Here is a 19,046-nt window from a genome sequence, read left to right as displayed (position 1 = left end):
AAGAGCCTAAAAAAAGAATTGTATGTTATTTTCACTTTATTCAAAGGCTATTTCTGTCAGTCATTCAATGTTTACCCGAAGGTGTCCTCCCCCCTCCAGGACGCTCCCATTTGTCTCTTTGCTCAGTCGTTGGTTGCCAAAGAAGGGCAGGGGTGTTTGGGACGGCCCAAGCAACAATAATATTTATATATTGTTTTTAGATCTCACTACGTTTTTCGTATAATTCTTATGGATTTCCCACAACCCTCTCCCGTGTAAAGTCATCCATGATACACTGATCAAAGCTAGATTTTTGAGAAAGCTATTATTTCATTGCGGCGCTAATCATAATATAAGGTTTCTGTTGTTTAAATCCTTTCTTTTGTATGTATGACAGCTTAATAGTTTAATAAGCTTGATGAAACGCCTATTAGCAATATTCAAAGACAATTTAATAAGTTTTGCCCTGCACAATGTAGTCAAACCTAGAACAAACTTAGTAAATAACCACAAATAATGCATGGGTTATCACACCTTCAATGAATGAACACTATGTAGCCCTGAAATATGGTTAGATCCTGTTCAGTTTAGTCCAGATGTTTAAATCAATACAATCTCACTCACAATCAAGAAAAAAAAATGATACTAATCATAATTTCTTACCTCTGGGAATAGTTCTCTTGAGCAACCACAAAATTAAGAAGAAAAAAGAAATTCTTAACGGGATCCTCCTTCTTCATGCATGTGGAATCCAATTGGCCTCACTAATTTAAATGCTTTAATCCAGTTTACATTAAAAAAAACTTTCTTCTGTTCAGTCGCGTACGGAATCAAGATGCATTATACTCGCTTAACATAAGCAAAAAAATTATCAATTATAATAATAATTACTACATAACTATAGAATAATATCATGGATGAATTTAGCAAGGAATATCAATATCAGTAGCATCAGCAAGGAATTTCTTTAATTTGACTTAGATGAACACAGTGCTAACTTGTGACTCAAATAGTCTGTTGAGAATTCAACACTCCGGAACATGTGACATCAACCGAGAAATCAGGCCCAACAGTCGGCATAAAGGGCATGACCTACAGTTGTTTATCACCAGTTCTCCCCTGACGCCTTACCACTTCCGAAAACAGCTTTGAGCAACATAATTGTACTAAATAGTGACAATGACCACTGCCTTTCCATCATGGACAACAAAATATTAGCAGAACTAATAAGTAAATATTTTCTGTAAGGCAGTGGGTGAACTTTTGATGAATATTTCGTCCTTATATCCAAGGGATGTCCTCAGCAAAACGAATGTAAAAATATATAAAAGAAACTCACATTAAAATACAATCATTAAAACTAAAATCCCTTTTAAACAGTCCCGGCATAATTATTTAACGGAAGTTCAACCAGGACTGGTACTTCTGAAAGGAATGGTACTGGTGGAAAAAGACACAATTCACTGAAATGAAATAAAATAGCTAAAAACAAGCTTTCAAATCTAATCTTGCCTTTTTCGCTGCTAGCCTAAAAGGTCTATCCGTAACAGGTTGAGTGGTATTGTTCACAGGTTTTGTAATGTAATTTGTTAAAATATTTTAATTAAATTTGTATATAAGGCATTTAATGAGTATTCCCCCAAATACCTATTTAAGAAAATATTATTTAATTTGAGTCTAATTTGAATTGCCTCTCGAACAACCTGTTTTATACCTAAGTCTTTGCTAATAAGGAACGTTTCTTCAAAAAGGTATTTCGTGGCTAGGGTTATCAAAAATATTGCTACTTAATGGAGAATAAACAGAAATAGTAGTGCTATTCGAATTCAAAACTTCAGTTATATCGTCTTTTTGCTCTTGTAGGCGTGTTTTTTTTTTTTTTTTTTTTTTTTTTTTTTTTTTTTTTTTTTTTTTTTTTTTTTTTTTTTTTTTTTTTTGATGCAACTTTGAAGCCACAGAACCCTGGATGATGCAAGTCCAAGAGCTTATGGCCGAAGAAGAGTGAGGAACGGGGAGGGGCTCATCTAGACTATTCTTCATGTGATCATGAGCTCGTGTATGGTGAATTTGCTTTACCTATCGAAGAAATTCTTCGTAAACAATCGTTTTGAAAGGCACCAAATTGTCATGTTTACGAATTATTTTTTACCGAAGTCTGCTAGATCAGCCGTTCTTACTCAAAAGATATTAGGTTATAGACCATGTACTTTAAAGATATATGAAATTGGGAAACAGTTTTCAGATCATTTCGCTGTTCGAAAATACCTGTTTTTTGGAGCAACTGAGATTTTGATTGCCGTAGGATTAACTGCTAAATGGCTTTTTAAAAATTACATTTCTTGGGAGGTAGTCAACGAGATGCTTTGAATCAGGAAGCATGGAAGAGTAGTGTCCCTTAGTTTTTCGCCCTGAAGTAGTTCAGTGCTGTGACATTTTGTGGGTATTGGGAAAAATACTAAGTTTTTCTAGATGAAGCAAAACAATTCTCATGTCAAAACAATTTTGATGTCATGTTCTAAATATTACTGTGGTAAAATCAAAGAGTATTAGAAATGTTTAGAGCCAAATAAGATGCAGGAGAGTGGGTTTAAAGAATCGATTGAGCGTAATATATATCTAAATATAAACAAAGGTTTTGTTTAAGGGATGGGATGTTCAGTAAATCTTAATCTAACTACAAAAAGAATCCCTTTCAATTTTTTTAAACTCAAGTATCGCTTGAAAGCTTCCATCATGAAAATAACTTTGTAGTTGTTACAATAACATCTTTTGAGTTTCCTTAATGCTGCTAAAATTGATGGGTCATTTTAGACAAATCTATCTTGGGATTCGTCTTTTCCTCCAATTGAAGGTGTTGTACTGTTTGGTGAACCTGTGGCCTGGGAATCTCACCTCCAACTTATTCTTGATATTCTACTTTCTCATGGAAGATTGTCTGACCCGGTGAAAGAAATTCCATACCCTCATCTCCCCATTCTCGCCTGTAATATGGATCTTCTATGGATGGCTGAAGCCTGGCTACCTAGGTGAGTTTACTTTTTCTGGTTTCATCCATGTTCTTTCTTTCGTTTTTCTAGTAAGCCTTTACGCTCAAACTAAACCTATCATATATCCTGAAACGAAACGGATTATCCTTTTTATAGAATTCTTGTTGCTATAAATAAATCTTTTGGTTTTCTTTTTCTCTGCTGGAATACTTCAAAGGAAAAATTGCAAAATTAATTTGATAAGAATCCGATATGTAAAAAGAAAGAAGTTAGTGAGAAATTTTCTTAAGACAGTGATTAAATAAAACCTAAGTAAATATGTTGGCCATGGGACTAATAGCTGCCATCAGTACGAAAATTGAATTAAAGGAACCAATTTAAAAAAAGAAAACTATTTCTCCTAAAAAAAAATCTTTAATGGAATAATTACTACAAGTGTTACTAACAACTCGCTGCAGAACCAAGCAACCAGAAATCAAAACACCTGTGCACTCTTCCTCTATGTCAATCTATTCAAATATTTATCTATTTACCTCTCCCATGAAGTTCCATTTTTTTCTGAATACTTTCTTATGACCTCTTTCTGTGATCTTTTTTTGGCCCCGAATCAAAGGCTATGCTACAATCTTTGGCAATCTGCCATCCTTCATTCATATACATTGTCTTGTCTCATTGTCATTGCCTCTTTCATTATGGATCTAGTGAGGTCGAACCACATCTTTAGTATCACTAGTATTAAGCACTAGGACACTATGAAGCACTAGTCAAACTAGTGCTTAATACTATTTTTAGACAGTTCATCTGGAAAACATTTCACAAATCTTCATTTATCTTTTGTTTAGCGATGTTTCAGAACCAAACTTGACCATTGTCATTACCAGTTATCGAAGCAACCGTCTGTCGAAAATGACATTTCTCACGGATAAAAATGCATGGAATGTATTTTTGCCACTCGCTACATTTTTTATTTCGTACGGTTGAGTTAATAATGAAAATTTTGGTGAAAATGGGGGTTTTACTTGAAGTAGAACAAGGGGTGGAGAGGTTACACTTTTTTTTATAAGTAATGACCCATTGAATTTTCAAAAACCGAACTGTTCCAATATTTTACTTGACGTTTGTCTTTTCGCTTAATAGAGCAAACTTAAAATTGCAGATTTGGCCATGGTGCATTTCTACTTTGTCTCGAGGAATTATACAAGAAAACAACAGGAAGAGAGTTAGTATATACTGCATTGATCGGGAAACCTAGTGAAATAACCTATTATCACGCTGAGACAACCGTCCAAAGATACGCTGCTTCTATGGGTATTAGTAATCTAAAACGCATCTATATGGTAGGGTAAGTTGTTTTTTTTTCTATTAATTGAGTGAATTCTATAACCGAACTGAACCGACTCTATAACCTAACATAGTACCGAAAACTGTGATAAGAAGGTATTTTCTTACTAATATACAGATCAAACAATTATGCTTTCATGTGAATCCAAACGTATAAATATTATTAGGTTTAAGTCACTTGTCAAAGGTAATGGGCATAAGGAAATTTGCACAGTTTTAAGAAAAGGATGTATACACCTTCAAAGGGGAAACAATCGTGAAGAAAGTGTCACCATTAAACTCAGAATGCCTAAAAACTCTACCCAGTGTTTCGAGCTGTTTTATGCAAAACATACGAAAATGTGCAGTTTGCCTGAAAAAGGGTCTCTAAAAAATACACAGTCTATATAAAATAAACAGTTAATATAGAACGTTTATGCAATTGTACTGCATTTCGAACATTTTTTTTTTTTATTATTATTTTTTTTAGCGTGCAATATTAATCGTGAGGGGAAGGCTGCTCTGTATTTATTGTTGAAATATTTTGGAAATGAAATAAAAGTCGCGATCATATCTTTACCCGTTAAAAGGCGCCAAAAATGAGGGCGTCCCAAAGGACCAATATTTTTTCAATCCCCCTCCTTGATTAATTTAGATACCACTTCCTGGAAACCCATTTTTAACATTTCAAACACCCCTCTCGCTCAAATTGTGAAAAAAAAACTTTAAGGGTATCTTTTGTCTGCTGTATTTATCCTTTTAAAACCATTATTATGCACTGAAATTCTAATCTAAATAGCTGGAGGCTGAGGGGAATTTAAGGTTGGAGCGGACTATCCCAATTTTTACATGGAGAAGATCCGAAACTAGATACGTGATCAATATAGCTGAAAGTTGGCAGGTGTATCAGGGACCCGATCAGATTAAATTAGAAATAGTCGCTTCCCCGATTTGACCATCTGGAGGAGAGTGGAAGGACGGTTAATTCGAAAAAATTAGAAAAAACGAGGTATTTTTAACTTACGAACGGCTCACCAGATCTTAATGATATTTGATATTTAAAATGACCTCGTATCTCAGAGCTCTTATTTTAAATCCCGACCAGATCCGGTGATATTGGGGGGAGCTGGAGGGGGAAACCGAAAATCTTGGAAAACGCTTAGAGTGTAGGGATCGTAATGAAACTTGGTGGGAAGAAGCTCATGGCTCTTCCAACCTCGTCACAAGTGCCATATGATCTCTTGGCTCTTGTTTTTTGTTGGTATGTTTTATTTGATTTACAGTTGTCTATCTTATCTAATGGTGATATTTAAAAAAAATTCTAAATTCAAGATTGATCGATTCTTTGACTCCTACAATACCAAGAAATTAGGGATGTTTCTTTTTGATAATAAGCACGACTTTGCAGTAGTTGTAATTTTTCTTGATATGATACTTGTGATTTTTTTTACCATTATTAATTTAAAATTTAAAATTTGTAAAAAAAAACAAGGTCAAAACATGAGATTAATATTATGCTTGTTTTTTCAGGGACAATGCAAACACAGACATTTTTGGTGCAAATCTTTATGATCGGTATTTGAAGAATCGTCGACTTCGAGCTCCTAGAGCTATTGCTAATCAGATATCTGGCTCATTATCTCGAGATGTCGAAGCTTTTGTTGCTGGTATTGATCAGGCTGTCAATGGTACAGTTGATATTGGAGTCGAGGAATGTCTTAGTATCCTCGTGGAGGTAAATTCCTGCTGTTGAATATTTTTTAAAGTCTCAGAAATCACAAAGCCGTCAGTATTTTCTTCTTTAGGACCTATTTTGGTAGGACGCTTTTTTCCATTTTTTTTACTGTGTAAAAGTGTCCCCTTGATCTAGTAGCCCATAGATATATGTTTCCAGCTTTAAAGATAATTCCTTAGAAAAACACTCCGATCAGGATGGCTGCAGCTTCATGTGGCGGGCGGAGCCTATCGCAGGAACCGTAGCATCAAGGTTTAACCTAGCTCTAATCACATTCCAGGCCTTGGTTCAGTTGGACTAGCAACCCTCCACATGAAACGAAATGCTACGAAAAGTGACAAAATAGCCTTAGATCCCGATTTCCTTTTAAGATCTTGCCCATTGTGCCTAAACGGACATTCTGCTGATGACATCAGAAAGGCTGACAGACTAATCCTTCTGTATCAAAAGGTCTTTAAATAGCCACCTGGAATGTTCTTACTCTCAATGCACCTGTATAAAAGAACTTACTCTCTATAGAGCTTCTTAATAATGAAGCAGCGATTACTAGTCTAACTGAAACCCGTCTTGCTGGAAACAGAGAAATGTAAATAGGCAGCGATCACTCGTTTATTTGGTCTGGAGAGAAAGAATGGAGTACAAAAAAAAATGGTGATGGCTTCGCTCTAAATATTCTTACAAGAAAGGCATTACTTATGCACGAATCCATATCAGCCAGACTAATGAAAGCCTGCTTTGGACACAGGCATAGTAAAATGACCATTATCGTATGCTATGCCCCGACCAACGATTCTGACGACACAATCAAGGGAGAGTTTTACTCTGCTTTGAACAGAAGTCTCACGACAGTTTTCTCCCACCATGTAACTCTAGTTCCTAGGCTGTTTGGCGTGGCACAATCGGCCCTGTTTCCCTCGAACTCCTTAACGACAATGGCCTTCGCCTACTTGAACTATGCCGATCCCATGATCTCGTCATCCTCAACAACTAATTTCAACACAAAACTATCCAACAGCAAACGTGGTATAGCAATGATGGTTCCACGAAGAGGGTGATCGACTACGTCATTATGTCTAAACGCTGGCGATCATCGATGAGCTTGTAAACCTAGACCACAGGCTTTTGTGTGCCAAAGTTCATCTTCGCCTTCAAGCACAATGATCAGAAAGAAGGCCAGTTAATGTAGATATTTGAAAACTGCAGGAGCCAAATATTCGCCTGAAGTATATAGTATTGAGGCATCAAGTCGTGTGAGTTCCTTGGCACAGCGTAGCGAAGTGAAGACGCCTGTGAGTATATTAAATTGCAGACGAGCGAAGCAGCACAACCGGTGCTTGGCAAGAGAGGTTGTTTAAAGAAATCTTGGCTAAAAATTGAAACACTGGAGGCTATAAAGCAAAGACGGAGGTCAAGACTCCTTGGGGACACTGATACTTATCGGAGGCTTAACGCAGTGCGAAATGGTCTCATTAACCGGAATCAAACTCAGTTTGGTGCAAGCAAATCTGATAAAATTAAACTAAAATAAAGTAAAGAAAGACATGGGTAGCCTTTTCAAGTATCCCCGAGGTCTTGTGGAAAATAAAACTCCCACCTGTTCTTTTCAGGGATGTGGTCCTTCTCTATGATAAGGTAAACTGCCTTTATGTCGGATTGTTCCGCCATCGAGCAAATTTTCACGATTCTAGAGATAATAGAAAAAGTCACAGAATTCTGACCGAAGGCTTTTTTTGCCTTCGTTGACTTCCGTACTGTGATTGACTCAGTGGGCCAAGAAGCACTTTGGTAGATTTTAGAATGGACTGGCCTCTCCAAGAAATACTGCAGACTCTTCAAAGCTTAACACCACGGTACAGAGAGCTGTGTTCAAGTCAATGGCTGACGCATCCCGTTCTATCGAATCATGACAGGGATTCGTCAAGGATTTGCAGTGGCTCCAGGGCTCTCCAATGTCATCATAGACCATGGTATCACAATGATGACTTCACGTCTGAACGTAAGACTCAAGTTTGGAGATCGTGTTATCTCAGATGCTGATTTTGCTGATGACCTGACCATCCTAGCCGACTCCATGGATCAGTTGCTGAAAGCGCTTCGAATCTTTCCAGAAGAGGCTCCAACCGTGGGACTGCATATAAACTGGAATAAAACTAAAAAATTAGATATAGACCCGTCTTCTCCTGCTGTCAATTCTCCCGACAGCTTGGACAGAATAACTAGCATGGAAGATGTCCAAAGATTCACCTACTTGATTTTTGCAATCACTTGAGATGGCTCGCATATCCCCGAGCCATAAGTAAGGCTATCCAAAGTGTTTTTGCTACGGGCAGGTTGAATATCACCTTTGGCGAAAACCGAATATTAGTCGTTCAACTAAACTGCGAATTTTTGACGTCCTCGTCGGTTTAGATACCCATTTTGTTCAGCATTGTAGAAATCCCTAATAACCTTGCTTTTGGAGATAAAATGACCCCATAGCCCCTGCTGAAAGGTCTTTAAGTTATAAAGTTTGCTTATTGTTTACGTATAATATTTATCATTTGGAAGTATGCATATATTTTTGGGTGGGGGACGGATTTTCCACTGAGGTATTTTTCACAGGGAGAACTTTCCTTGCGGAGGTAACTTTTCGGGGGATGCATTCTTCAGGGGAGATTTTGTACTGGGAGAATTCGCCAGAATTTGCAAAATTCTTTTTATGTCTTACTTTCTCTTTGCCGACTCAATTTTACGTGTGGAGATTCTAAGGGTAATTGTCTTCGGTAAATTTTCACCAGGATTGAATTGTCTTGAGCAGTGATTCACAAACTTATTTAGACACTGTCCCCCTTTTACCCACAAAACATTTTAGGTACCCCTTCTTAGTGACTGGCACTGAGTAAACTATAGCTAAAATATTAAACAAATCTTAAAGCCTTAACCTTTGAAACTCAATTACGCATCATGTTTAAGAAGAAACAAAGAAATGTTTTTTACCAACAGTTTTATTTAAAATCAAACACCTAAAATTTAAAGAGCAGAAAGTGCTTACTTTCAAATAGATTAGTAAAAAGATGAGCTTGTTTCCCTTTACACAGTTTATCGAAATTGGTTTCTAACTTAAGCCAATACAATCTGAAATCATGTTCAACCTTTGATTTGTTTCTAGATTTACTTCTAAGATATATTAGACTTGAGAAGCCCTTTTCACATAAATAAGTGTGCAAAACACTACAAGAAATTTAACAGCAATGCTTGAAAATTATTTATATTTCTTCCCAATTACCTTACCTTAGACCTTAGTTCCTCCTGTGCCGCCAGAGGCACCCAGGGCATCCAAAAAGAGCCGCCAGTCGTCCCTCATATGTGCTGCTGCCCAGACGTCTTCCCACTGGGGTTGGACTATCGCATTGATGTGTTTTAGGTCCCGCTGGTACGTACGACGAAGTGTATTCTTCGGCTTCCCTCTTCTTCGGGTTCCCTCTGGTTGCCACTCCAGTACAGTTCTGGGGAGTCTATCTCCCGCCATACGGATAACATGCCCCAGGTAGCGCCATCTTCGTTGGCGTATGACATCTGTTACCAGGGGCTGGCGCGAGATAGACCGAACAGTCTGGTTGGTTATGTGGTCTCTCCAGTTAATGTTCAGTATTCTGCGAAGACAGTTGTTCTCGAAGGCAAGAATCCTCTTTTCTTGGTGTTGGTTTAGTTTCCAACATTCACAGCTATAAAGGAGGGCGGAGATGACGTTACTGTTGAACAGCCTCATTTTCAGTTTCAGGGAGTACTTTTTCGATCGCCACACTGGCTTTAGTCGATTAAAAGCTCCACTGGCTTGTCCAATCCTAGACTGCACCTCCTTTTCGCTGGATCCAGTTCGTTCGACTGTACTTCCAAGGTATCTAAAATCCACTACCTGCTTTACTGTATTGTCCCCGCACTTTAAGCCCAGTGGTGAGTCGCTCGTTGCCATGCTTTTTGTTTTGTCCGAGTTGATCTTTAGTCCCAAAAGACTCGCTTTCTCTCGGATTACTTCGAGAAGATCCTGGAGCCTTTCCTTGTTTGCTTCCATCAGGGTGATGTCGTCGGCGAAATCAAGATCTGCTAGTCGTTTGTTGTCGCAGATTTGGATACCAAACCCCGTGCAGTCTCGGAGCACATAATCGATTACAAGGACAAAAAGCAAGGGGGAGAGGACACACCCCTGTTTGACACCGGACATGATATGGAAATACCTTGTATTTCCTTCGTGGGTCCGAACGCAGCACTCGGTGTTTTCATATAGGGCAATGATCAAGGATACAAGTTTTTCTGGAATGCCGTAATATCGGAGGATATTCCACAGCGAATCTCAGTGTATTGAATCGAAGGCTTTTTCGAAATCCACAAAGACAAGGTACATCTTTTGCCTCCATTCATTGCATTCCTCAATCATCATGCGTAGGACATATATAAGGTTGGAGCAGGAGCGAGATGGGTGGAAGCCATGTTGCTCGTCTCGTAAGTGCTTATCTAAGGCTGTCTGGATGCGACGAAGGATTATCTGTGAGAATAGTTTCCCCGGGATAGAAAGGAGACTGATGCCCCTCCAGTTATCACATTTTGCTGCATCTCCTTTCTTAAAAAGCTTGATGAGTGTGCTTTTTCTCCATTCTTCGGGGACTTTCTCTGATTTCCATATACATGCAAAGAATGTGATCCACACAGTTATGCAAGCGCCTAAAGAGGCTTTGATCATTTCTGCTGATATCCTGTCGCTTCCTGGTGCTCTGCCGTTCTTCAGTTTGCGAGCGGCTTGTACCAGTTCTTCGGTTGACGGTTCTTCCGTATTGATTTGAAGTTCCAGGAAAGGGGTTGTGGGGATATCTGCTGTGTTCGGAGGACTAGGTCGGTTGAGAACTTTCTCGAAGTGTTGGGCCCAAACTTCAGAGATTTCATCGGGGGCTGTGACTGTCTTCCCGTTTCCGTCTTTTACTGGTCCATTTAGGTTGCGACATTTCCCGATGATTTCATTGGTGATTTTATAGACGGCTCTGGAATCGCCGCGCTTGGCCGCTTCTTCTGCCATAGCTGCCTTTTGTTCTAGAAAGTTCCGTTTATCTCCCCTTGCGCTCTTTTTCACCAGCTTGTCTTGGTATCGATACAGCTGGTTATTCAAGACTGTGTCGCTGTTATCTCCATCATTTAGAAGACGTTGTTTTAGTTTCCAACGCTCCTCGATAAGGGTCCATGTTTTATCAGATAACCACTCGTCTTTGGGTCTTTTTTTGTGCCCAATTGTTTCTATTTCTGTCTGGTTGTAGGCTTCTTTTAGGGTGGCCCAGGTTGTCTCCACATTGGCTTCTCTATCCGAATCTAGGGCCAAGCTCTCAAACCTGTTTGTAAGCTGTATGTTGAACCTATGACGAACTGCTGCGTTTGAGAGCTTTTCAGAGTCGTAGGCAGGTTTCTCTTTGGTTTGGGATTTTTTTGTGGCTTTCAGTTTGAGGGACAGCTTTGCAATCATCAAGGCGTGGTCTGAGGCGACGTCGGCTCCTCTGTAGGCTCTTACATCTTGAAGGCTTGACTTCCACTTTTTGTTGATCAAGATATGGTCAATCTGGTTGTGGGTTCGACCATCAGGCGAGTTCCATGAGTATTTGTGGATAGTTTTATGCTGAAACTGGGTTCCTCCGATGATAAGGTCATTTGTTAGTGCGAAGTCAACTAACAGTATCCCATTCTCATTTATTTCGCCGAGGCCTTGGCTCCCAAGAACCTCAGGACAATAGGACTTGTCGCTCCCCACCTTGGCGTTGAAGTCACCAACAAAGCAGACGAGATCGTGGCTGGGGATATCCTTGGCGACAGCTTGTAGGGTGTTGTAGAAGTTGTCTTTTGTGGTATCGTCTGCCTCATTAGTTGGTGCGTAACATGCGACTACTGTTAACTTAGCTTGGCGACCTGTGAACCGTGCCACGATGATCCTCTCATTTATAGGCGTCCATTTCGTTAGGGCTCTGGACGCAGATTTCGACAGCATTATGGCGACGCCTGCTTCTTTCTTTTTTTCGGTGCCACTGTGCAGGATTGTGGATCCCTTCTTGAGGGTTTGACTACCTGCACCAGTCCAACGGACTTCCGACAGAGCTAGGATGTCAAGGCCATAATTGTCCATCTCATTCACAACCTGTTCTGTTTTAGAAAGTTGAACCATGGTCCTTACGTTCCAAAAACCAAGTTTAATTTCGCAATTTGTTTTCAAAAATCGTGTCCGGGGGCGGTCCGAATTCGTCGTCAAGGAGTCCGGGGGCGGTCCATAGTCGTCGGCAGGTTGCATAGTCGGTATCATGTTGGCTCTCAATTAGACGGTTCTATGGCAAATCTTTTTTCCAGGGGCAGGCTGCTAGTCTGCCGCCAAACCCTCCTCCTTTATCCAGGCTTGGGACTGGCTGTATGATTACAGGCGGGGTCTTCCCAATACTGATCCAGAAATATATCAATGTAGTACCAGATGTCAAATATTTATTTTTCAGCCTGGGATCACATGAGTGAGAATTCAATGAGTTTTTTTTTTTTTTTTTTTTTTTTTTTTTTTTTTTTTTTTTTTTTTTTTTTTTTTTTTTTAAGGTAGTCAGGTTAGTGTCCATAGCATCAGCATTAAAGGGGTCTCGTATCCAGTCTTAACTGTTTCTCTAAAGGTGGAAAGTACTCTCTTATGCGGATCTTCAATGCATCCAAATGCTGGTTCATTTGAGTCTTGAGTTCAGTGAAATTAGATGTGTTTTTATGGCACTTTGTATTAACCAAGTGACATATAGCAATCGCAAATTCTGTCGGTCCCGGTTTTGCTACTTTAGGCACTTCCAGGTAAGCTAGGACGATGAAATTTGGCAGGCTTATCAGGAACCGGACCAGATTAAATTAGAAATGTCGTTTTCTCGCTTTGACCATCTGGGGGGAGTGGGGGGCCCGTTAATTCGGAAAAAACAGAAAAATAGAAGTATTTTTAACTTACGAACGGTTAATCAGATCTTAATGAAACTTGATGTTTGGAAGGATATCGTGTCTCAGAGCTATTATTTTAAATTCCGACTGGATCTGGTGACATTGGGGGGGGGGGGTTAGGAGGGGAAAACCTAAAATCTTGGAAAGCACTTAGAGTGGAGGGATCGGGATGAAACTTAGTGGGAAAAATAATTATAAGTCCTAGATACATGATTGACATAACTGGAACGGATCCGCTCTCTATGGGGTAGTTCGGGGGAAGGTTAATTCTGAAAAATTAGAAAAAATGCGGTATTTTTAACTTATGAACGGGTGATCGGATCTCAATTAAATTTGATTTTTAGAAGGATATCGTTTCTCAGAGCTCTTACTTTAAATCCCGACCGGATCTGGTAACATGGGGGGGGGAGTTGGGAGGGGGAAACCTAAAACTTGGAAAACACTTAGAGTGGAGGGATCGGGATGAAACTTGGTGGGAAAAATAAGCACAAGTCCTAGACACATGATTGAAATAACCGAAACGGATCCGCTCTCTTTGGGGTAGTTGCGGGGGGGGAGGGGTAATTCTGAAAAATTAGAAAAAAATTAGGTATTTTTAAATTACGAACGGGTGATCGGATCTCAATGAAATTTAATATTTAGAACAATATCGTGTCCCAGAGCTCTTATTTTAAATCCCGACCGGATCTTGTGACATTGGGGGGGAGTTGGGAGGGGGAAACCTAAAAATTGGAAAACACTTAGTGGAGGGATCGGGATAAAACTTGGTGGGAAAAATAAGCACAAGTCCTAGATACATGATTGACATAACCGGAACGGATACGCTCTCTTTGGGGTAGTTGGGGGGGGGGGGTTAATTCTAAAAAATTAGAAAAAATGAGGTATTTTTAACTTACGAACAGGTGATCAGATCTCAATGAAATTTGATATTTAGAGGGATATCGTGTCTCAAAGCTCTTTTTTTAAATCCCGTCCGGATCTGGTGACATTGGGGGGAATTTGGGGTGGGGGAACCTAAAATCATGGAAAACGCTTAGATTGGAGGGATCGGGATGATACTTGGTGGGAAAAATAAGTAGAATTCTTAGATACGTTATTTACCTAATTAGAAAGGATCCACTCTATTGGGGGGGGGGGTTAATTCTGAAAAATTAGAAAAAATGACGTATTTTGAACTTACGAAGGAGTTATCGTATCTTCATGAAACTTCATATTTAGAAGGACCTCGTAACTCAGATCTCTTATTTTAAATCTCAACCGGATCTAGCGTAATTGGGGGGGGGGGCAGTTGGGGGGACCGGAAATCTTAGAAAATACTTAAAGCGCTGAGATCAGGATGAAACTGGATGGGAAGAATAAAAACTTGTCTAAGAGACGTGACTGACATAATCGGACCGGATCTGCTCTCTTTGGTGGAGTTGGGGCGGGGGGTAATTTTGAAAATTGAGGTATTTGTAACTTACGAAAGGGTGACCAGATCTTAATGAAATTTGATATTTAGAAGGATCTTGTGCTTTAAAGCTCTAATTTTAAATTCCGACCAGATCCTGTGACATTGGGGGGAGTTGGAGGGGAAACCGGAATTCTTGGAAAACGGGAAAATTGGGGTATTTCTATCTTACGAATAGGTGCTCGGATCTTAATGAAATTCGATATTTAGAAGGAATTCATGTCTCAGAGCTCTTATTTCAAATCCCGACCAGATCTTTGAGATTGGGGGGAGTTGGAGGGGGAAATCTTGGAAAATACTTGGAGTGGAGGAATCGGGATGAAGCTTGGTGGATAGAATAAACAAATGTCCTTGATACGTGATTGACGGAACCGTACTGGATTCGCTCTCTTTGGGGGAGCTGGGGGCAGGGGTTCAGTGATTTGGCGAGTCAGGTGCTTCTGGACGTGCTAGGACGATGAAAATCGGTAGGCGTGTCAGGGACCTGTGACTTGATAAAGTCGTTTTCCCAGATTCGGCCATTTGGGGGGCTAAAGGGAGAGAAAAAAATTAAAAAAATTAGGTATTTATAACTTACGAGTGGTTGATCGGATCTTAATGAATTTTGATATTTAGAAGGACATCGTGACTCAGAGCTCTTATTTTAAATCCTGACCGGCATTAAGCCTCTTATTTTCCTTTTAAATGAATCTATTGATTCATAGAATTTTGTTAGTGCTCATACCATATGATCTCTTGGCTCTTAGCTCTTCTTGCCTCGTCACAAGTGCCATTTGAGCTCTTAGCTCTTGTTCTCATTATCCTGCAAACATGGATGTAATAATTCGAACGGCTCGCTCTTGCTATTTTCTAATTGTTTTCCCCAGAGAGTGATCTTTTTTACCATTGCATCAGTTTTCTTTTCTGCTTAAAAAATGTCAGAAACACTGCCCAGCCTGTTTAAATTCCAGACGTTGAGCTTTTCAAAAATATCACTTCAAAAGCTAATCAAAATCTGTAAGTACAGAAGACTGATGGGATTTGTGTTCGTTCGTACCTCAAAAGCAATCGTACCTCTATATGTAGCAATAAGTTTTCATGGACGCTTCCCATTTCATGGCATAGCATTTTAAAGTAACGAGATTTTTGAGGCCTAGTTTTTCCAAAGTTCGCAATTTTGACACTCTGATCAAGTACATCCTTAACTTCATCAAGGAGGTTCTTAGCCACCAAAGCCTGTCGGTGGAGTACACAATGAGTGAACTTATACTCAGTTGCAACCTTTTTAACATGGTCTACAAGTCCCGTGATGTGACCACTCATAGTCCTAGCTCTATCCATACACACTGACACACAATTTTTCCACTCGAGCTGGTTTTGATGTTTTAAGTGCCTTACAAAATAGAATATTTCAAATATTTCATCTTAAAAAATACCACGCATAAAAACGATCAGTTGGGTTATGCCAGTGAAATCCTTGGTTTGATCGAGTTGTATATTAAAGGAAGGGACTACCTCGAATTGCTCCGACAAGTTGTTCTTTTGTGTCCCGACCAAGTTCAATATTCATTGGAACTAATTCATTTGATAACGGAATTATTTAAATTATTTTTGCCTCTTTTTCTCCAAACAAGCAAGAAACAATTTCTGCTGTGACAGGGAGGATTAGATTTTCGTCAATAGTATGGTTTTTACTAGACTTCGCAATCAAATGACTAACTTGGTAAGATTGGATAAGACTCTTAAGATCTTCCAAAAGACGTCCAAAGTACTTTAACTCCTTTTTTACTAAATTCTCGTGTTTGTCTTCAAAATGACGCTTTAAAAGAAAATTTTTTTTAATGTGTTTGATAAAATTCCAGAACAAAGTAAAACCCAATTTTAAGTACAACTCGTCGTTTCTTTTTTTTACTTTTGATTCATTTGCCAGCTTTTGTTTTATTTTTTGTTTTTTCCTTGGGCTGCTCATTATTAGCAAGACGTTTAGGACTACTTTCATTTTTTTAATTTGATTGCCCAGTATTTTGATTCAGATCTTCATGAAGCCATTTCTTTAGGAGCCATTTATCCATTGTTAATTTTTATTATCAAATTCACTTACCTACCTGAATCAACAAACGGATGCACTGCTTGAACAGGATTGAGTGTTCGCAGAATAACATAACACACCTCTAAAATAACATAATACTAAGAACAAGTTTGTAATAACAGGCAATACTACTGCAGTGCAATGACACGAGAGCCTGGCCGACCTAAAGAGCCACTCTGATGACTGAGCATTAGTGGCGCGTGCACGTCAACTTGTCCCCGCTGAAATTGCTTAAGAGCTAAAAAGGGACAATTATGAAAACTTTGCCAGTCCTAGAGTTGAAGGGTTGTTTTATTTTTATTGTTGGCCTGCCGGCCACATACCCCCTAAAAATTTGCTGACTCCCAAGTGGTACGCTTACCATAGTTTGAGAACCGCTGGTTTTTGAGGATATATCCGTCAGGAGGAGGGATTTTTCTGTATAGGTAGAGCCAGATTTTCTGTAATAATTCAAAAAACGATCAGAAATTAGATGAAAAGTAAGTTTTTTTCAACTGAAAGTAAGAAGCAGCATTAAAACTTAAAACGAACAGAAATTGCAACGTATATTAGGGGGATTGCCCCTTCCTCAACATTTTCCTCTTTACCCTAAAGTCTGAATTTAATCCCAATTCTTTAAGAACGACTGATGAAACCCAAGGTTTGTTTGATTAGAACAATAAGATGCTTTTTTAAAAGTACTAAAAAACTTTGGTGTAAAGAGTGAGGTGATAAGGAGGGGACAATCCCCCTCATTTACGTAAAAATCTCTGTTAGTTTTAAGTTTTGATGTCGCTACTTACTTTCAGTTGAAAAAAGAACTTGTTTTTTGTTTAATTCTTTATGAGCAATTTACTTCAAACGAATAGAAATTTTTAAAATTAATAAAAAAAAATATTAAAAATTAATAGATTGAGCCTAAAACGGGAAGAGATTAGAATGAAAGGTGAAATCCAACATAAAACAAACATATGTTACCAGAAATAAGCTTAGTTTCTTCCCCCCTCTTATCCTCCCCCCCCCCCCCTAAGAACTAGAGCGGTATCATTTGAGATCAACTAAAAACTGAATAGATTGGCAGAAGAAATTCAGTCGGAAGTTTGAAATAAAACTTTTATTTAACTGTCACTTCTCTATATTTTTGAATGAAATAGAATAAAATAAGAGTGACAAATACGAGTGTCTCTATTTTTCAAAAGAAGATGAAACCGAGCAGACTGTCATGATTATGTTTCCTTTTTTAGTAAAAAAAAAACAACAACTCTATTTGACATTATAAATCTTTGTCAATGAACTGTGAATGAAACTCAAGGCCTTAAGAGGGTTGTTTTGGGACGACTGCTTGTCTCATATTTGTAGTAATTCCTTCTTTTAAGTTTCGCTTTTTAAATAATTTAACTTTAGTTTGTTTTGGATTTCATTTATTCCTTCACAGTAATTTCTGTTCGTTTCAAGTTTGGATGTTGCTGCTTAATTCTTTTTTTTCTTCTTTTTTTTACTGCTTTTTGTATAACATTTTTCATTTAATTTTGTATAATAGACACAGTTTATTTTAGTGAGTTTTGTTCCGTGGCACATTTTTTTGCATCTATTATTAATGTTTTCTGCGGAACAAATTTGGATATAAAAGAAGTCGTTAGAAGTGTTTTAGTACTGTAGCTAACGTGGTCCATGTTTAGAGGGAGGAGGGTTATATTCAATCTTACTATTTACTGAGCATCAAATCTTGAATCAAGAATACATACGCACTCCTATTCTCCTCTAGATTGAAAGTAACTGCTGATAATAGATTCAGAGCAATCAGATATCTTCCGATTAATTGCTTGTATTATTCTTTTGTGAGACACTTTGTCTTTGTACAAATGAAAGAAAAGATAAGAGAAAATATCTCGTCTATATGCATTCTATCGCACGAAAAAAGGAAATATCTTACTATTAACTGGGCAGGAAATCTAGGATCAAGAATCGTATTCCAGTTTCCAATGATGAAAGCCGAAGTTAGACAAATATAAATTGTGCCTTTGAATACCAGGAAAAATCGTGGCGTATACTCTACGAGGATCAGGAAAAATATTTTCCATCTTCCTCCAATACGAATTTGAAGTCCCTTGCCCTCCTCCTCTCGCCTCTCCTTTTACAAAAATGTTGCTGAAAGATTTGACTTGATCCGCAGTCGTGAATTACCAAAAATACTTTCCAAATTACTTATCTACTGTTTACTAAAACTGCTTGTTAAATTTGACATTATCTTAAATGAACCGATTGTATAATGAGAATAGCTCGCTTGACTTCAGCTACTCATTGTGAAATGTCATACCATTGTTTACAGAGCTGAATATTAGTGAATGATAGTAATATAACCAATTATAAAGGTAGGTTGGCCGTTTTACCTCGATCATCCTACCAGTAGAGTTAACACTTAACTGCAAATTTTAAGGAGTGAAGAATAGTCGATAGGCACCATGGAATTGCCCCCTTTCTACAGAATGAAAAATAAAAAGTCGACTATTGTTCTTGTTTCTTTGTGATTGCTCATGTGAGCATAAATATTTCCGCACGTTA

General features: G+C 38.5%; 2 protein-coding genes across 3 annotated transcripts in view; both read left to right on the top strand.

The window, feature by feature from the left end:
* Positions 1-19,046, top strand: part of LOC136037985 (WASH complex subunit 4-like) — a 444,769-nt gene that overhangs the window by 105,329 nt on the left and 320,394 nt on the right. The window lies entirely within an intron of this gene.
* Positions 1-19,046, top strand: part of LOC136037983 (haloacid dehalogenase-like hydrolase domain-containing 5) — a 50,980-nt gene that overhangs the window by 31,675 nt on the left and 259 nt on the right. For both annotated transcript variants that reach the window (XM_065720885.1, XM_065720886.1), the window contains 3 exons: positions 2,791-3,005; positions 4,123-4,308; positions 5,817-6,021. In XM_065720885.1, coding sequence (XP_065576957.1) covers positions 2,791-3,005; positions 4,123-4,308; positions 5,817-6,021 — 606 coding nt within the window. The remainder of the gene's footprint in view (positions 1-2,790; positions 3,006-4,122; positions 4,309-5,816; positions 6,022-19,046) is intronic.

Source organism: Artemia franciscana, chromosome 17 (genome assembly GCF_032884065.1).
Source record: "Artemia franciscana chromosome 17, ASM3288406v1, whole genome shotgun sequence".
In the NCBI taxonomy this organism is placed as follows: Eukaryota; Metazoa; Arthropoda; class Branchiopoda; order Anostraca; family Artemiidae; genus Artemia; species Artemia franciscana.
This window is presented reverse-complemented; position numbering and strand designations above follow the sequence as displayed.